At 41.3% G+C, this 18,963-nt stretch overlaps 1 protein-coding gene across 1 annotated transcript in view; it reads left to right on the top strand.

The window, feature by feature from the left end:
• LOC134541495 (glutathione-specific gamma-glutamylcyclotransferase 1) overlaps positions 1-10,999 on the top strand; it is a 44,524-nt gene extending 33,525 nt beyond the window's left edge. Inside the window, exons 3-4 of the mRNA XM_063384984.1 lie at positions 1,399-1,737; positions 9,271-10,999. Coding sequence (XP_063241054.1) covers positions 1,399-1,737; positions 9,271-9,456 — 525 coding nt within the window. The 3' untranslated portion in view covers positions 9,457-10,999. The remainder of the gene's footprint in view (positions 1-1,398; positions 1,738-9,270) is intronic.
• Positions 11,000-18,963: the final 7,964 nt, after the last annotated feature.

The raw sequence follows: 18,963 nt of genomic DNA, 5'->3' as shown, positions 1-18,963 counted from the left end.
AGCTGGGAACAACCGTCCATGGGATACGCGTTCGTGACAAGACTTACTACTCTCAGCAGCTCTCTGAGAAGTAGCAGCTTGCAGCCTAGAAGCTGCTCTATGCAGTTTTGGTCATGCAGGGAATTAAAATTACAAACTCTGGACGTGACTGCAGGCGAGAGAAATTTCAACCGGGCTGACCATGTCCACATTAGACAGCAAAATATCAGATTGGCCCCCTGGGAAGGGGCTTCGGTCCACTGGCACAAAGTTTAAATCCGTGGCGTACACCGGCCTAACAAAAAGTAAATCACCCCCATTAACAACCAGATAAATTTAAAAAATAAGAAACCCCAAAAAATTTTAAAATTATAGAAAAAATTAAAAAAGGTGACGAAATGCCTAATTTCCGGCACACTACACTCGGTCAAATGTCACCCATTCATTGGCTGCTGTGTTTTGAGACGTTACAACGTAGCAGCCTGTGATTCTATAAAGCTATGGTTGGGTGTTTCTCATTGGCCCAGAGTCATCCAGGTGAGTTGTGAGCCAATACCAGAGGCAGCACTGAGGTATAACTATTTGTATTTTAGCCTATCGCGAAATGAATTCACGAATTTTTCCGGTCTCTATCCATAGCGTGAAGCCTGTGCCAGAAAATACTTTTGTATACTACTCAAGGGTTTGGGAGTTTGGACGCGTAGTCCGCGTTTATATCTTCATCCATTGCTCTATCCATAGCGTGAAGCCTGTGCCAGAAAATACTTTTGTATACTATTCAAGGGGTTTGGGAGTTTGGACGCGTAGTCCGCGTTCATGTCTTCATCCACTGATGTGGATGGATGTATGACGAGGGGCCCTGGTGGCGAGTGGCTGCACTGGGCACGAGCACGGACAAGCCCGAAGTTGCATGTACGGCAATGGGCAATGCAAGGAGGTTAGCAGTACAAGGAGGTTAGCAGTGCAAGGAGGTCAGCAGTGCAAGGAGGTTAGCAGTGCAAGGAGGTCAGCAGTGCAAGGAGGTCAGCAGTGCAAGGAGGTTAGCAGTGCAAGGAGGTCAGCAGTGCAAGGAGGTTAGCAGTGCAAGGTCAGCAGTGCAAGGAGGTCAGCAGTACGACAATGGGCAATGCAAGGAGGTTAGCAGTGCAAGGAGGTCAGCAGTGCAAGGAGGTCAGCAGTGCAAGGAGGTCAGCAGTGCCAGGAGGTTAGCAGTGCAAGGTCAGCAGTGCAAGGAGGTCAGCAGTACGACAATGAGCAATGCAAGGAGGTTAGCAGTGCAAGGAGGTCAGCAGTGCAAGGAGGTCAGCAGTGCAAGGAGGTTAGCAGTGCAAGGAGGTTAGCAGTGCGAGGAGGTTAGCAGTGCAAGGAGGTTAGCAGTGCAAGGAGTGCGAGAAGGTTAGCAGTGCAGTGTTGTTGCAGGCGGTGGTGTGGGGCCGCGCCTTCAGGCTGCGCGGCGAGGCGGCGCTGCCCTACCTGGAGGCTCGCGAGGTGCGTCTGGGCGGCTACGAGGTGAGGCCGGCGGACTTCCACCCGGCCGACGGCAAGACGGCGCCCTTCGCGGCGCTCGCGTACGTGGCGACGCCCGGCAACCGCCACTGGCTCGGCGACGCGCCTCTGCCGCTCATCGCGGCGCAGATCGCCGACAGCTGCGGCGCCAGCGGCCACAACGTGGAGTACCTGGTGCGCCTGGCGCGCTTCGTGCGGCAGCACGCGCCGCCCGAGGCCGCCGACGAGCACCTGTTCGCGCTCGAGGCCATGGTGGGTCCTCTACCTCCCCCCACCAGCAGCTCCTGCTCAGAGACTGTTCGCTCAGTCAGACAAGGGTCGTTACCACAGCGCCGAAATACCACAACGCTGAACGTACAATAACGCCGAATAGCATAACGTCGAATGCCAAATTGACCGCAACGCCGACAGCTAGAAAACTGCTGTGTACCACAACGCCGAAATACAGTAACGCCGAAAAATGTTGCTTTGGGGAGGGGGGGGGGGGGCACTGGAGCAAAATCAAAAACAACTGAATGAATTTGTGTGCTAACCTTACCTAACCTAACCTTTGTGGCAGTCCTGCAATGACATTTTTCGGGGTTAATGTATTTCGGCTTTGTGGTAATTCGGCGTTGTGGTACACAGCAGTTTTCTAGCTGTCGGCGTTGAAGTCAATTTGGCATTCGGCGTTATGGTTGTCGGCGTTATTGTAAGTTCGGCGTTGTGGTATTTCGGCGTTGTGGTGCGTCCTCGTCAGAAAACACTGCGACACAAACTGTACTGTCGCCACAGCCGTTGCGGGCCTCGTGGTCCATGTCCCAGGCCGCGGAGTGCCGCCCACTGCCTCTTGTTGTGGGATGGAGTTTATGTGTGGATGTCTGTGGAAAGGACAATACTGGGTTACTTCTAAGGTTTTGTTAAAATTTTGTTTCTTTGGCGGGATCGCGGGAGGGACTCGAACCCATACGTGCTGCTGAGGGCAATGCGATGGATAAAGATATAAAAACACTTCTGCAAGCCCCTGGGTCACGGGTTTTTTCCCCGGTGCTGACTCAAACACATCCCGTAAACTCCTTGCATCTTCTGCACCATCTTCACCGCCTCCCGACCGACTCCTGCAATAACTGCTGACTTGAGTCCAGTACTACAGTCCCGCAACAACAACGCCAAGTTACTGTTCACTTGCGACAGTGCCGCACTTTTACAAAGATGCCTTCGGAAAACCAGTTGCCAAGAAATAGTTTTATATTTCAATTGGTGTTTCTTTCAAGCATAATTTTTATTTCAAACCTAATAAAAAGATAATATAATATTTATTAAATAATTGTACTTTATTTTGTTTTATCATTCTTATTAGTGTATTTGATACTGGCAACGCTTTACAAATAAATTTATCTTTTGGTGGTATTGGGACAACACAAAGCATAAATGCCTTACTCTCAATCTTTAACTTTGAAGGGAAATTTTTTTAAAAAAAAATCATCGTTTTAACGCATAATCACAGAATTATTAAATGAAAATAACATTTCTTCTGTTCATAACAAACTCAAAAGCAAAGCCATCGCCATGTAAAGCATACAGGCACCAGCACACAGTCAGGCAGACTCAGCCAGCAGAGACCGCCTCGCCAGGGCGCGCAATACTCACATTTTATGCTGTCCATGTCGAGTCCCGAAAGTACAGAAAGAACAGGGAATAGATTTTGAATTCCCGGTTATTTTGCCGTATCAAAAGTACCGGAGAGTTCCAGGAACTTTCGGGACCGGGATTTCCCGGTACTGAACCCTAGCTGTGGTCATTGTGGAACGTTCGTGATAAGCCTGAAGAAGAAGAAATAAAACGGTACCAGGTTAGAACAAAATATATATTTATATCAATTCCACGTGAACAACTAATTTATCTACAACATTTTGCAGACTATCTTTGCACCTAACATTTCACATTTTCTTGAACTAACTCATCTCTATTGATTAAATTCCTGCTGTTCACTTGAATACAGCTACACTTTTTTTTACATTATTCTACAAATTGATTCATAATAATAATAATGATAAAAATATCCGTATTGAACATAGCGAGCATTTAACATTCGTAAAAAAATAAACGCAGTAGGTTCATTTTATAAATAAATTGTAAAAAACCTTAAACACGATTTTCAGTGTTGCGTCGTGAGAATTAAACTTCTGTCGTTTACGAGGTTTTTAGCACACAATTATTTTAAAGAAAAACATTTACGACAGCGGCAGGTTTTGCTGTGGTTATAAAAATTTGTTCGATTAGAAATTATTCAGACACCCAATGTTCAATCTTCAATATTTTTTTCTATTATTTGCAATAAAACGTTTTTCAGCTTCAACTTCAACGGCTTATACAAACCTTGGGAAGCACTTTAGATCATAAGTGGCATATGTTTAAAACTTTTTTTTTTCCAATGAGAACGTGCAGCATTAGTTTTTCGGTCGATCTCTGACTCACGCCATTTTTGTAGCTAGTGTAACTCATCCCGCATATTCTGCCGCATTGTGGTAACAACTTGATAAGAAAGTTAAAGGGGGATTAAGCCCCTCCATTTTGGATTTTTCCATATATTGTTTATAATTATTTTTTTTAACTAGTTATCTCAATTTTTAGCATAAGGCATAAATCATATTATCTAGGACCTTCTATACCTTGTTGCAGCTACATATTTACCAACAGGCTTCAGTATGTAAGTGCCGCGAGGAAATAACTCATTACTAGGGGCAGGCATTTTTTCGCGAAAAGATCTGAACGCTTAATAGACTGCAACAAGGTAAACCCAAACCATTGGTTTATTCCTTGTGATTGGCGACCGTATGCGAGAGAAGTCGTTGCCTTATTTGACCGAGCCATTCAGGACGCGTTTGCTTTCGCACTGAATTACTGTGATTGGTGTTGTTACTATCTGGGAGAAACACACCCAATCACTAAACACAGATGATGCTACAGTGTTTTAACTTTCAGCTTGTCTCGAAATCTTTTCGCGAAATCTGCATGCCCCTACTCATTACTAGAGACCGAAAAAATTCGCGGATTCATTTCGCGATATGCTAGAATGCAAATAATTGTATTTTTATGCAACTTCTGCCATTGGTTCGCTGTTAACCTGGAGGACTGTGGGCCAATTATATACCCTCAGTCAAAGCAGTATCGAATCACGAGGCTCCTAATTGAGACACCTCACAAGTCAACAGCCAATGAACAGGCGACGTTTGCCCGAGTGTCCACAGGATCGTGGAGGTCATAGAACCCGCGAATGTTACCAGTCCCTACTCATTACTTCGCTCGGGCGACTACAACTGTCATGTTGTAGTTCAAACAAGTTCACAAGTGTTGACTTCAACAAGCAGCCAAAGCTAAGTGCTATGTTATGTAAAGGCAGAATAATTTAGCACAGAAGCTTTATTGCAAGCAGTATGAAAGTATTTGAAATTGCAAGACGGAGAGTCCTAATACCCTCCTGGGGACGTCGGACGGAATGGGGATAGATTCCAAAATAGATTCCATATTAGTTATACCAGAACAAATTTCTACCTTTCAATTTTTTTTGGCTTCTTTAAACAATGCAATTTAGTGAAATCCCTGAAGTTTTTAGAGACTGGCTCTACAAATTGGTTCCCCTGTGAAGTCACTGGAGTTTGGTATGGAATTAATTTTTGGGGATGACTACAGCTGTTCTAATATTGAGATTTTACACTATGTCAAGGTCCTTGAACATGGAAGTAGGCAGGATTTGTGGTAGAGATGAACCGAAGGAAGCTATATGAATTTTTTTTTTTTTTGGTACGTCTGTTTCAGGTTGGCTTGGGGGGAATGGGTGGTTTTTTTTTTTATAGAATACCACCAGAAAAGTGGGCCCTATAAAATTTGTAACAAGATGATGCCTTAAACGCAAAAAAGCCGAAATATTAACTAAAAAGTGCCAATTATGAACGGTAGATCCTTACAGTACCACTGCTGATGATTATGTCCTACGCGGTTAAAGCAAAGGCTACTCTCTAATTTGGCATGTCCAGTGGTCATCAATTGAGCATTTCATTAAATCAATTTATCCTGCCCTTAAAATAATTGTATGTGTAATCTCTGCCATCACGTGTGTGCAGGTTCTGGAACTGTTGAAATCAATAAGTAGAGACCGGAAAAATTCGCGGGTTCAATGACCTTTAGGATAGACTCCAATATCCTTTACACACTCGGGCAAATGCCAACTGTTCGTTGGCTGCTGACTTGCGAATCGTCACGACTGGGTGGCCTGTGATTCGACACTTCTACGAGTGAGGGTCTCTCTCTAATTGACCCTCAGTCCTCCAGATTAACAGTGGACTCAATGGAAGAAGCAGCACTAAGGTATAAAATTATTTGAATTTTACGATAGCACGTAATGAACCCGCGGATTTTTCAGGTCTCTATCAATAAGTAGAGACCTGCAAAATTCGCGGATTCATTCGGTGATAGGCTAGAATTCAAACACATATAGGTACCTCTTAGATAATTTTGCCATTGGCTTACTGTTCATCTGGACGAATCTCAACCAGTTATAAACCCTCAACCAAAGAAGGATCGAATCACACACAGACAAACCAGCTGAGACGACTTACAAGTCGGCAGCCAATGAACTTGCGTTATTTTGCCCGAGCGTACAGGGGCATGTGCAGTCTATACTGAAGGCCATCGAAACCGTGCACTTTGCAGGTCTCTGTCAATAAGGCGTGTGTAGGTTCCTCGTTCTCTCCGTGGAGCTGACCGCGTGTCGCCGGGGCGCATCAGTATTCAGGCGGGACTGTCGGCCCATCAGGCCACCAGCAGGAAGTGGAGGTCGTTACGGGGTCCGGCCAGCCTTCGAGCCGTCGCTCCCCCGGCCTTCTTCTGGGACCGGGACCAGAGGAGGCGACCTTCCTCAGCCAGGGACAGGGGCGGCGTCGTGCGGCCGCTACCACGAGTAGTGCCGGTGGTCTGCGTGTCCTTCCGCCACTGCCGTCGCGTGGACGGTGCGAACCACGTAGTGCGCAGAAGAAAGAAATTTGGTTGTCTGTAAAATCGGTTTACGGACGATAGTTTAACGTGACGACGTCATAACAAAACATTGATGAAATTATTGCATACTTCTATGAATAAAATTGAATCATTTTTATTTAACTATCACTATTTTGAATGGATACAAAGAAGGAGTGAAATTAAATCTACAATTTAATTGATAAATTTACTTTTTTTATTTTCTCTCATTAATTCAAATGTGTTTATTACTTTTATCGAAGAGATTATTTTAACTATAACTTTTATACTTGTTTGCTATTTAACTTCTTCCAATCCGTGTTATTCTGTTAAGGATAGGACGATGATAGGAAAAGTATGAGGAAACGAATGGGAGTGTTTCAAGTTTAATGTGCCTCGAAAAAGTCAATTCGATGGTTGTTCCAATCGAGTGGAAGAGAGATAGATGCGGCGCAAGCGTACAATGTGCGTAACGGGACACCTTTTCGTGCGTGCAACCGGCGTTAATCGATTTATTAGACGTTGTCACGTCAAAAACAAACATCCCTTTGGAAACCAGTTATCAAGAAACAGTTTGCAATACCACAATAAATATATTTTAACTCTTGTACAACACATGGCTAAATACGGCGTATTTCGTACGGAAAGAAGCACGTTATTTTATATTTTAATTTATGTTTCATATTTGTTTTTCAAACCATGGAAAACGTTATCTTAGTATTCATTAGTTGGACCTTATTTTGTTCTTTTATCATGCTTAGTTTGCGCGCAGTTAATTACTGGAAAGCTATTCAGGGAAGGGTTTACTAATAAATGTGTCTATTGGAGGAACTGGGACAACGCAAAGCATAGATACCTGGGTAATAATTGCTTACCCAGTGTCACTGCGAACATTTTTTTTTGTAGTGATACAATTGTTTTCATGCAAATGTACAAACAAATATCTGTAAGTTTACGTGCATACTTATGTTCCATTTACAAAAATAATTACAGTTTGTGGTGGTCAGAGTTGGTAAGGAAACATCACGCGATGCTTTGCAAGCGACAGTTGAAAAATGGGCACCTCTACAACTACTTTGAGAACTTTCAAACTTGGGGGAAAAAAATACATGACAGACTTTATCTGTCGAAGCTCATAAGTGGGTCCATCGAGAACGTCTATTGAGAGCGTGCCAAAAACACATACGTTATTTTTCTTGTAATCCCTTGAGCACTATCGTAGTTTGGTGATGAGACTGTCTTTTGTATAGGTAAATATTAGTAATCTTTCAACTAGGTTTTAATATTTTTATTACAAAAAAAGTTTAAAAAAATTGGAAATAACTATTTAAAACAAAACAAAAAAAATCTTTGGCCGTAGTTTTCTTAGCAAAACCGTTTCAAATATTGGTATGATAACAGCATTGAATTTTATTTCGTTTATTATTGGTATTATTATAAGGTTTTTTATTGGTATTATTGTATCGTTTAATATTGGTATTGGTATAAGTGGTGAGTTAGTTACCCGCGAGTCTCCGCCTAAGCAAGTAATTATTTTTTTGGTGTCAAACTCGAACCACCTTGACCTTAATTTCTTTAGACAGAGCCATCGAGAGAACCTAAGTGCCCGAGGGCAAATAATTTTTTTGTCGGGGCCCCTCCCTGTTTTCATATCCCACAATTAAAAAAAAAATTCTCAACAGTGTAAATGTCACTGGTGGCATATCATTAAACGTGATCTGTACATATCGCATTACTTGGTTCCTGTAGATTCTATAAACAATTGACTTGAAATTTTCGTCGTATCAGGGTAAACTGAAATATTAAAAAGTGTAGCTGTATTCATGTGACAGCAGGAATTTAATCAATACAGATGAATTAGTTCAATAAAATGTAAAATGTTAGCATGAATTATTTTTCCTGGTAAGGTGTGGTTTCTGCGGAGATTATATGAGAAATCATGTTATGTTTGTTAGCCATTGTCCCAATTTGTGATGAGTGGGGAGACTAGAGAATACGATTGAATGCTTTTTTTTTGCTATTGCTTTCCCTGACCGGAAAATAAGAGCACATTTTTCCACTAGTTAAACAGTTAAGCACTAAAATTAGCGGCTTCCCGTACTTTTTTTTTTTCGAGATTACAGCAGCCGGAGACATCTTTGGCCCAAAGTTCTACTACATATGTCATGAAAATTTAATTATTATAATCATGATGAAATTCATGAATCTCTCCAAATCAAACTACTCCATTTATCAGACTTTTTTGCTTGTTTTATGTTGGCTCGATCACTGTAAAGTTAATCTCTCAATAGTGTATTGTCAGTAGCGCCTTTATGTCTGTGATGGCTGAGTTTTTACGTTTAAGTGGCGAGAGTAGTGCTCTGATCAAACCCCATGTCATTACTAGAGACATGCAGAATTCGCGGATTCATTTCACGATAGGCTAGCATCAAAACAACTCCTTCGTACCGCTTCTGCGATTGACCCACATTTTATCCGGAGAACTGTGAGCCAATGGGAAACATTAAACCAAGAAAGTGCCGAATTACGGACAGCCTAGTTGAGACGTCTCACGCGTCAGTAGCCAATGAACAGGTGTCATTTCCGCGAGTATTTAAAGGACTGTGGAGTCTATCCTAGAGGTCAATGAATCCGCTTATTTGGCAGGTCTCTAGTCATTACTAATTTTATGAGCACCTAGTCGGTACCCAGGTAGTTATAAGTCTACTTTAATCTTTGAGGTCTAATTACCATTAAACCTCTGTGCATGAGCTTGACCACCTAGCAACGTAACCCTTGGTGAATGGTGTGCAGGTGCTGTCGGCGGTGAAGGAGCGCGACCTGTGCCTGAAGACACTGATGGGGGAGGAGCCGAGGCGCCTGTCACTGTCTCCGGAGCCCGACCAGTTGGAGGCGGAGGGCGCCGCCGCACTCAGGCCCGACACCTTCGAGTTCACGTCCCGTGTGCCCCCCAAGAAGCTGCGCTGCCTCAACATCTGAATACTGGTGTTCCATCGAAGCATGAGCTTCTGGGGTCACAGCTGCTACGGCACCCCGACCGCTATCTGCGCAGCAGCAATGCCGTTCCCTCCAGCTATTGAATCTTCCGTTCCTCATGGGTATTCTTGAATTCAAGCTGCGCATGACTACCAAGAAGCTGCACTGCAACAACATCTGGAAAGTGGTGTTCCATCGAAGCATGAGCTTCTGGGGTCACAGCTGCTACGGCACCCCGACCGCTATCTGCACAGCAGCAATGCCGTTCCCTCCAGCTATTGAATCTTCCGTTCCTCATGGGTATTCTTGAATTCAAGCTGCGCATGACTACCAAGAAGCTGCGCTGCAACAAAATTTGAAAAGTGGTGTTCCATCGAAGCATGAGCTTCTGGGGTCACAGCTGCTACGGCACCCCGACCGCTATCTGCGCAGCAGCAATGATATTCCCTCCAGCTATTGAATCTTTCGTTCCTCATGGGTATTCTTGAATTCAAGCTGCGCATGACTACCAAGAAGCTGCGCTGCAACAACATCTGAAAAGTGGTGTTCCATCGAAGCATGAGCTTCTGGGGTCACAGCTGCTACGGCACCCCGACCACTATCTGCACAGCAGCAATGCCGTTCCCTCCAGCTATTGAATCTTCCGTTCCTCATGGGTATTCTTGAATTCAAGCTGCGCATGACTACCAAGAAGCTGCGCTGCAACAAAATTTGAAAAGTGGTGTTCCATCGAAGCATGAACTTCTGGGGTCACAGCTGCTACGGCACCCCGACCGCTATCTGCGCAGCAGCAATGATATTCCCTCCAGCTATTGAATCTTTCGTTCCTCATGGGTATTCTTGAATTCAAGCTGCGCATGACTACCAAGAAGCTGCGCTGCAACAACATCTGAAAAGTGGTGTTCCATCGAAGCATGAGCTTTTGGGATCACTGCTGCTGCGCTATCTGCGCAGCAGCAATGCTGTTCCCTCCAGCTATTTAATCTTCAGTTCCTCATGGGTTTCTTGAATTAAAACTGCGCATGACTACCAAGAAGCTGCGCTGCAACAACATCTGAAAAGTGGTGTTCCATCGAAGCATGAGCTTTTGGGATCACTGCTCCTGCGCTATCTGCGCAGCAGCAATGCTGTTCCCTCCAGCTACTGAATCTTCAGTCCCTCACGGGACGTCTTCAATTCAAGCTTCGCATGTCTGCCAAGAAGCTACGCTGCCTCATCATCTTAGCAGTGAAGATCCATCAAAGAATGGGATTCTAGAACCACGGCTGTGCTGCAATCCGATTCCCTCCAGGTGTTGAACCTTGTGTTCCAAATGTCACTGTTTCTGTTGTCCTATATTTTTTTGGCAGTAATGGACACCTCATCTTGCTTTATTTTAAACTAAAACCACCCATGAGTTTTTTGGATCATTTTAGCCGGCTTGGTTGCAAAGAAGAACTTACTAACATTTGCCCATTAAGTTTGACTTTTAATGTGACCTGTACAGAGCAGTACAGAAGAGTGTGTCACTCGAAATAAATGGGTACATTTGTGTGCTTTCATCAAACGCCGTTCTTAGTGTTCTTCCCTGACCGCCTCGAATAAAAAGAAAAATACAGCGTCAAAACTCTGAAGATACTCCTCTGATGTAGCTCAAAGTTCTCCTCCCTCATTTAAAATCGCCGTGATGATTTGTTGACTGCAAGTGGCCAGTAAATACAATATTGCAATGCGTGTGATTGTAATATGAAAATTAAAAAAAATTATTCATCCGTGACTATAAGGAAAGTATTAACAATGATGAGTTGTGAGAATAATGACTGTAATTTATTGTAATTATGGTTAGTTTGCTGTTTTGTTCGCGGTTAGGTGTAGGGCTGCGAGATTTTAGTGCCATACTCAACAGCTGTGCAGTTATACGCTGCTGCATGGGCGCGGTGGAAGGTGTTCATTCAAAGATATAAGAAAAAATTTTTTTGCACATTTTACATGCGTTTCAAATAAAAAACATCATAATGTTTTAACTTGAGTTTTAATTATTAAAGCTTGATGAAACTTAGGTACATATTACATATACATTAATTTTCATTTTAACATGGTGACTGGTTTCATATATATATATATATACTCTTGTAGACCGTAAGTTTCTTTTATTTTTTGAGAATACGTCCCTTGCAGATTATTAGGGTGTCATGCAAACTCCCGTCCTATCACCCGTCATCTCATGCTGCTGCCAAACACTCGTTTAATGTAATTACGCCTACTTAACTTGCCGCTCACTTTGCTCCAGCAACTGACGATAAAGATTACTTGCTATCTAGCTAGTCGAATCGCTGTGCGTTTGATGGTCAACAAAGTATTTTAAGCAGTTAAAAGTCACGCATGTTAATACATAAACAATTTGTTACTAAATATTTTTTTATAAAGTAATAACATTTGTAAATAACGCATTTCATTCATTTATATCATTCGTCTCCGTCTTAAACTGATAAGCTTATTTGTGAAGAGGGAGCGGTTTTCCACTTTTTATACAAAAAAAACACAATATCCTAGACTTCAACACACTACTCATAAGTTTTTAGTAAGTTACGCTGACCACATTGCGTTAAATGGTGTGACCTCTGGAAGTTTCTTTGTGGCTACAAGGCGTTACCTTTTATCTGGATTTTCTATTATTCTTCATAGGTAGGGACTGGAAAAATTCGCGGGTTCAATGACCTCCAGGCTAGACTCCACGATCCTGTGCACACTCGGGCAAACGTCGCCTGTTCATTGGCTGTTGATTTGTGAGGCGTCTCAATTGGGAGACTCGTGATTCGATACTGCTTTGACTGAGGGTCTATAATTGGCCCACAGTCCTCCAGGTTAACAGCGAACCAATAGCAGAAGTTGCATAAAAATACAATTATTTGCATTCTAGCATATCGCGAAATGAATACGCGAATGTTTCCGGTCTCTATTCATAGGTTTTTTTTTTGTGTATGTCTCAAGGGCATGTTTAATACATGGCCAGGCTAGTATAGTAATATTTTGAATGAATTCATGTAGTAAAAATAAATAATTGAATGAATTGCATATTGTAATGTCCTGGAACAGTTTTTAAAAAGTGATTACATTTTTAATCATAATATAATTTAGATTTGTCTAGAAATTAAAAATAAATTTGCGTAAAAAAAACTGTTGGTGGATCCTATTCCGCTTAAGTTGATGTGGTCGGTTTAAAGTTTCAATTTATAGCGAATTGACTGAAAATATGTTGACCATTCTCAAACAATCGTTATGGGTGAGTAATATTTTTGCCTTGAGTCAAGCGCGTGCAAAAATTACCCGTGTGCAGCATTTTTATAAATCAACATTTTGAATAAAACAGCTTCGTTTTTTTTATTGGCAGTGACAGTGCTTGCGATCGTGTTATATTATTTAGTTTTTTTTATTTCCGTTAAAAATACGTTAAAAGCGACTGTGTGAAAAAAAAAATGTTTCTTGTCGTCAAATTCAAGACTAATAGTGGTTTTTAAATGATATTAATATTTCTTTTTTACAACACCTCTATAAATGTTTCTGGTATGGTAACAATTACAAAGCCTTAACCAAATCTGATTTTTGTATTTGTGGACGTGAAGTGAACTGATAATCCGATCAACAGTCACAAGAGTGAAATATTACCGTAGAATTATAAATAATGTCGACAGTTCGGCGAGGAAAGACCAGTAGTGTTTCAACTGCACACACAGCTCGCCTGATCAAGTTCCTTAAGTAGTGAAGTTCTCAGCGAGTCTACTATGTGATACTGGCAAGTTCCTGAGACATTGACTGACATAATCGTCTAATTATTTGTGCAAAGTGATATGTGTCAAATATTTTTATAATTAATAAACGCCTGAAAGTGGCTATGAGAAATAATTAAAGCATATTAATCAATTTTCCCTCGTATAAAACCAGCTATTTAGTGATATAATTTATTGATAAATTTTTAAAATCCAAAATGACAAAAAAATGTCTACAAGTTAATAACCATACCTACAGCCAAGTTACAAAACAAATATAATAGGAGAGTATTAGTGGCATGCATTTTTTTGCGAAAATATGTGGAGACTAGCTGAGAGATAAAACACTGTAGCATCGTCTGTGCTTCGTGATTGAGTTTTCTTTCAGGTACATGTGTATGTGCACTGTTAGAACACCAATCACAGTAACTCAGTGCGGAAGCAAACGCGACTTGTGTGGCTCGGTCAAATAACAATTGCTTCTATTGCAGACGGCTGCCAATTACAGGAAAGAAAACGCTGACGGCACGCATACAGTGTTTCAGTCTAATGAGCGTTCAGATTTTTTTTTTTTTGCGAAAAATGCCTGCTCCTAGTTAGTATAGATATTTTGCTCTATAGCGAGTCTCATCCTTGATTGCATTGTGAATTTAAAGGGACAATCACTAGGGACTCCTGTATTTCGCGAATAAATTTTGTGTCAAGGTATTTTACAAAACACTGTAGATTTTTCTTGTAATTATTGGCTGTAGTCGGTGAAGGCTGTTTTCCCGCACTTGACGGGGCCAATGAGGACGTAGTTACCGTACTGCTGCACGCCCGCAATTCGCCAAACCTCTAAGAAAAAAGCTACAGTTATGTGTGAAATAGCCTGACACGAGATGTATTCGTGAAATACAGGTGTCCTTAACAATCACACTCCTTCCTATGCACGATTTCTACATTAGCGCTGCGGTTGTTTCGGTGTGCCCTGTTGCCAGATACACACCATAAAGCAGACGAGTTTTAGAGACAACTTTGTAATGAAATGAATTTTTTTAATGGTAATTTTGGAAATATATTTCTGTGTTGTATTTCATCAAGTACATTTACTGTTAATATCATTTTTTCTAAAGAGTATTGATTGATAGACGTTATCTATTCATCAACGGTTTTTGTGGCATTTTTAAAATAATTTAATATTAAAAAAAATTGTTCTTTTGAACATAGCATATTATTTAATGGAATGTCTTGTTGTCCTGTGAAATAACTTGTTTTTAGTATTACTTTTATTTGTCAGAATGACAATTGTGATAATACTATCAGTAGTCACTAATTTGTGGTCTTAAAAATACTCAATAAGTAAAATTATAAAAAAATTAAAACTTACTATAGTTAACAATGAATAAAAAAATTCAAATTTTTAATGTTAACAATCTGTGCAATATCAATCTGGCAACAGTGGTCGCCATATTCTCTGTAACTGCAATCTAATAGTGAGACATGCTATAGTGATTACTAGTTTTTTTCCAACGTACAGTAATTTCAAAATAAAATGATAATTTATTGCTTCAGTGATTTTTTTTTCTTGTGTATATATGTGGTGTTCATGCAATCAGTAAAGCCACCAATATTTCGCGGATTCATTGGGTAGCAAAGTAGACTTGAAGCACATAAAAAATTGGCTTCACGTTTATGTTAGGACTACATTTTTTTTTTTGGCACGCCTTTGTTGAGTTTGAACCAGTTATTACCGGGGAGAAGAAGTGGTCACTCAATCAAGTTTAACCCCCCAAAGGATGTGATTAGAGACCCGGAAATTTCGCGAATTCGTTTGGCGTCAAGCTAAACTCAATGCCTTATGTTTTTCCTACCAACATTTGCTTTTCCATTCGCTGATTTCTAATTGAGAAATCTTTTTTTTTCCTCTCTCATTAATCGGCACTACCTACTACGCTTACTACGCCTATTAGACTGCAACAAGGTATACCCGCAACTGTGATTTCTTCCTTGTGATTGGTGGCCGTCTGCGAGAGAAGTCGTTGCCATATTTGACCGAGCCATTCAGGACGTGTTTGCTTCCGTACTGAATTACTGTGATTGGTGTTGTAACAATCGACATGTAACTGAAAGAAAATCACCCAATCACGAAACACAGACAATGCTACAGTGTTTTAACTTTCAGCTAGTCTCGAAATCTTTTCGCGAAATCTGCATGCCCCTAGCAATCATGAATACATTGCAAGAGTATGAAGATTTGCATTCTTGCTTGCGACCAAATGAATCCACGAAGTTTCTGTACCTCTAGATGTGACCTTATAATCTACCTATGAGTAGGGACCGGAAAAATTCGCGGGTTCAATGACCTGTAGGATGAACTCCATAGTTCTACGTACACTCGGTCAAATGCCACCCACTCATTGGCTGCTGTCTTGTGAGACGTCCCAAAGTAGCAGCCTGTGATTCGATAAAGCTTTGGTCGGGTGTTTCTCGTTGGCCCAGCGTCATCCAGGTGAGTTATGAGCCAATAGCAGAGGCAGCATTGGAGTATAACTACATATTTGTATTTTAGCCTATCGCGAAATGAATTCGTGAATTTTTCCGGTCTATAATTATAACAGTTTAATTTATACAATTTACAACAAATCATACATTATATTGAAGGTAAACTAATCTAGTTTTCCTTACAAATGTTCAATATATGCTCCTTTAGTTATACGGCACACATCCCCAGATACGAACATTATGGGTATTAACCTTCTCACTTAGATAAAAAGTTGACTCATCGCTAGGGGCAGGCATATTTCGCGAAAAATTCTGATCGTCGTTTAGACTGCAACAAGGTGTACCCGCGCCAGCGGTATCTTCCTTGCTATTGGCAGCCGTCTGCGAGAGAAGGCGTTGCCTTGTTTGACCGAGCCACTCGGAGCGCGTTTGCATCCGCAATGAGTTACTGTGATTTGTGTTGTAAAAATCGACACGTACCTGAAAGAAACTCACCCAATCACGAAACACAGACGATGCTACAGTGTTTTAACATTCATCTTGTCTTGGAATCTTTTCGCGAAATATGCATGCCCCTACGTCATCGCTGAATATCGCACGATCAAGAAAGTCAACTTCCTGCTCAAACACTTGAAGTGCAAAGTTAACAACGTACACGCTTTGAAGCATGTAGCAACTGTAACCGGTTTGGACGCATGTATAAACGTGTTCTTAAAACCTTCCACACGATCGCCTTTAGCACCTGAAGTTCAACACTTGCTTTCCTAAAAGGCCGGTCCACACACAACGTTTTGTACACAGTTTTGACTACGCAGGTAAAACTGTGCAAACAAAAGGTTGCAGTTTAGCCGTGTCCAAGTTTGCAGCCAAGTTTTATCCTATCAGTTGCGAGAATTCCTTACTTTGGCCAATTCTTTCCGGTATACCGACCTCAAATAATTAATGTGTTTTTTTTTTTTGTGATTTTATATCTGTTAGCCGCGATGTCAACCTCTTTGTATTTTTGCACAAGTGCTTCATACTCTTGACTTTTTTTTGTCCCTATCGCTATATTCTTTTGATTTGACCCGCCACAAACACGGAAAGGACTTGTACAAATCAATGAACTCTTTTAGAAATTCAAGTGAACACTGTCGAAAATCGGTCATCGTTGAAAAACTTACACTGTTCCGGCACAAATACGGAGGGAGAACTGAGCCCCGTGTACGGAGAAGACGGAGGAAGTGTCCACACGCTACAAGTCTGTGCAGGTCGACTAAACTGCGCGGACATAAATACTCTTGGCCACAGTTTTCCTTTTCCGTGTTCCGTCTCCGCGCAGTTCACAAAACTGCGCAGTTTTCCTGTCTACACGCTACGTCTTGTCTACAACGATGTGACCTGCGCAAGTAAATCGTTGCTGAAAACGTTGCGTGTGGATCGGCCTTAACAGATTTATCAGGACTACGCAGGTAACTTGCTCTGACACGGTGAACAGCCTGAATTACCTGTACCATCGGCGGATGTTTTTGCCACATAAGGGATCACAACTAAACTTAAAACGAGAGGCACGTTGAACTGAACTTACAGATTCACTCTTAGCAAATTGAAGAACATGCTCAGGAGTCGCCATTTTGTGTTGATGTGGCGCTGCAAGCGAGAAAATACAACAAAGCAGCAATCGCGCACGCGCTTACTGAAACTGTTCGAGTTACTCTTAATATTTATATTAATAAAATTTAAAACTGCGACTTTCTTTTATGGACGTACTGTGCAATCAGGCCAACGGTCGGCTGGCTTCCGATCATTGTTGGCAACAAATAAAGTCAAATCACAGTTTAAAACGACTCTGATTTGGCAGTTCCCTGGCCAGGGCTCGAACAACACTGAGAGATGACATGTACTCCAACTCAAAAAATAAATAAATAAAATCCTGGTGTTCACGAACCGGAGTGAGACATTGACTCCTACGTCCACAGCCTTCTCATGACCTGGTTATTGAGCAAAATGTTCAGAGTTAGATTCCCAGCTGGAGTTGAAAATTGTTCATTTGTTTACCGGGTTCAGATGGGGTTGTTGTTTCCTTTCCCCTCCAGGCTGCTGAACACAAGAGCGAGTCACGGCCTTGAGGAGGTATACCTACTTAGGCTGATGAACTCATGCCACACTGTATTTTTGACGTGACAGTGTCTAATAATCGATGAACGCCGGCTGCACGCACGAAAAAGTGTCCCGTAACGCACATGTCCCGTTAGGCTTTGTCCCGTTACGCTCATTGTACTCTTGCCCCGCATCTATTTCTCTTCCACTCGATTGGAACAACCATCGATTTGACTTTTTCGAGACATCATCAAACTTGAAACACTCCCATTCGTTTCCTACTTTTCCTATCATCGTCCTATCCTTAACAGTATAACATAGATTGGAAGAAGTTAAATAGCAAACATGTATAAAAGTTATAGTTAATAATCTCTTCGTTAAAGTAATAAACATATTTGAATTAATGAGTGCAAATAAAAGTAAATTAATCAATTAAATTGTAGATTTCATTTCACTCCTTCTTTGTATCCATACAAAATAGTGATAATTCAATAAAAATGATTCAATTTTATTTATAAAAGTATGCAATCATTTCATCAATGTTTTGTTATGACGTTGTCACGTTAAACTATCGTCCGTAAACCGACTTTACAGACAACCAATTTTTTTTTTTTTTGTAAATGGAACAGACATTTGTAAATTTGTACACTTACATAGTGTTCGCAGTGATTCTGGGTACGGATTCTTACCCGGGAATGTATACTTTGTGTTGTCCCAGTACCTCCTATAGTCAAAGTTAACTGTAAACTGTTATCTGAATAAATAACTTTTCCAGTGTTAACGGCGCAAAGAATAAACACAATGAAACCAAATAAAGTCTATTTATTTAATATTCAATTATCTTTACCGTGGTTTAAAAAAAATTGCTTGAATGATACGTCAGTTAAAATATAAAATTATGCGTCAATTTTCGTAAGAAATTCTCGTTACTATCACGAGAAAAAAAAACGTATTTCATACATGCAAAATTAATCGTAGCCATGTGTTGTACAAAGTTACAATATCTTTGAAGTAGCTTGGCTTCTGGGTTGTAGCCGTGTCCTTGGCGAATAATTCACCGACGTTTCGGTCGACATTGCAATCGCCATCAGGGAGCAGTTAACTACAGTAGGTACGTAGGTAACTGCTCCCTGATGATGGCGACTGCAATGTCGACCGAAACGTCGGTGAAATTATTTGCCAAGGACACGGCTACAACCCA

Source organism: Bacillus rossius, assembly GCF_032445375.1.
Source record: "Bacillus rossius redtenbacheri isolate Brsri chromosome 4 unlocalized genomic scaffold, Brsri_v3 Brsri_v3_scf4_1, whole genome shotgun sequence".
Classification (NCBI taxonomy): domain Eukaryota; kingdom Metazoa; phylum Arthropoda; class Insecta; order Phasmatodea; family Bacillidae; genus Bacillus; species Bacillus rossius.
The sequence above is the reverse complement of the archived record's forward strand: the minus strand, read 5'-3'. Positions and strand labels throughout refer to the sequence as shown.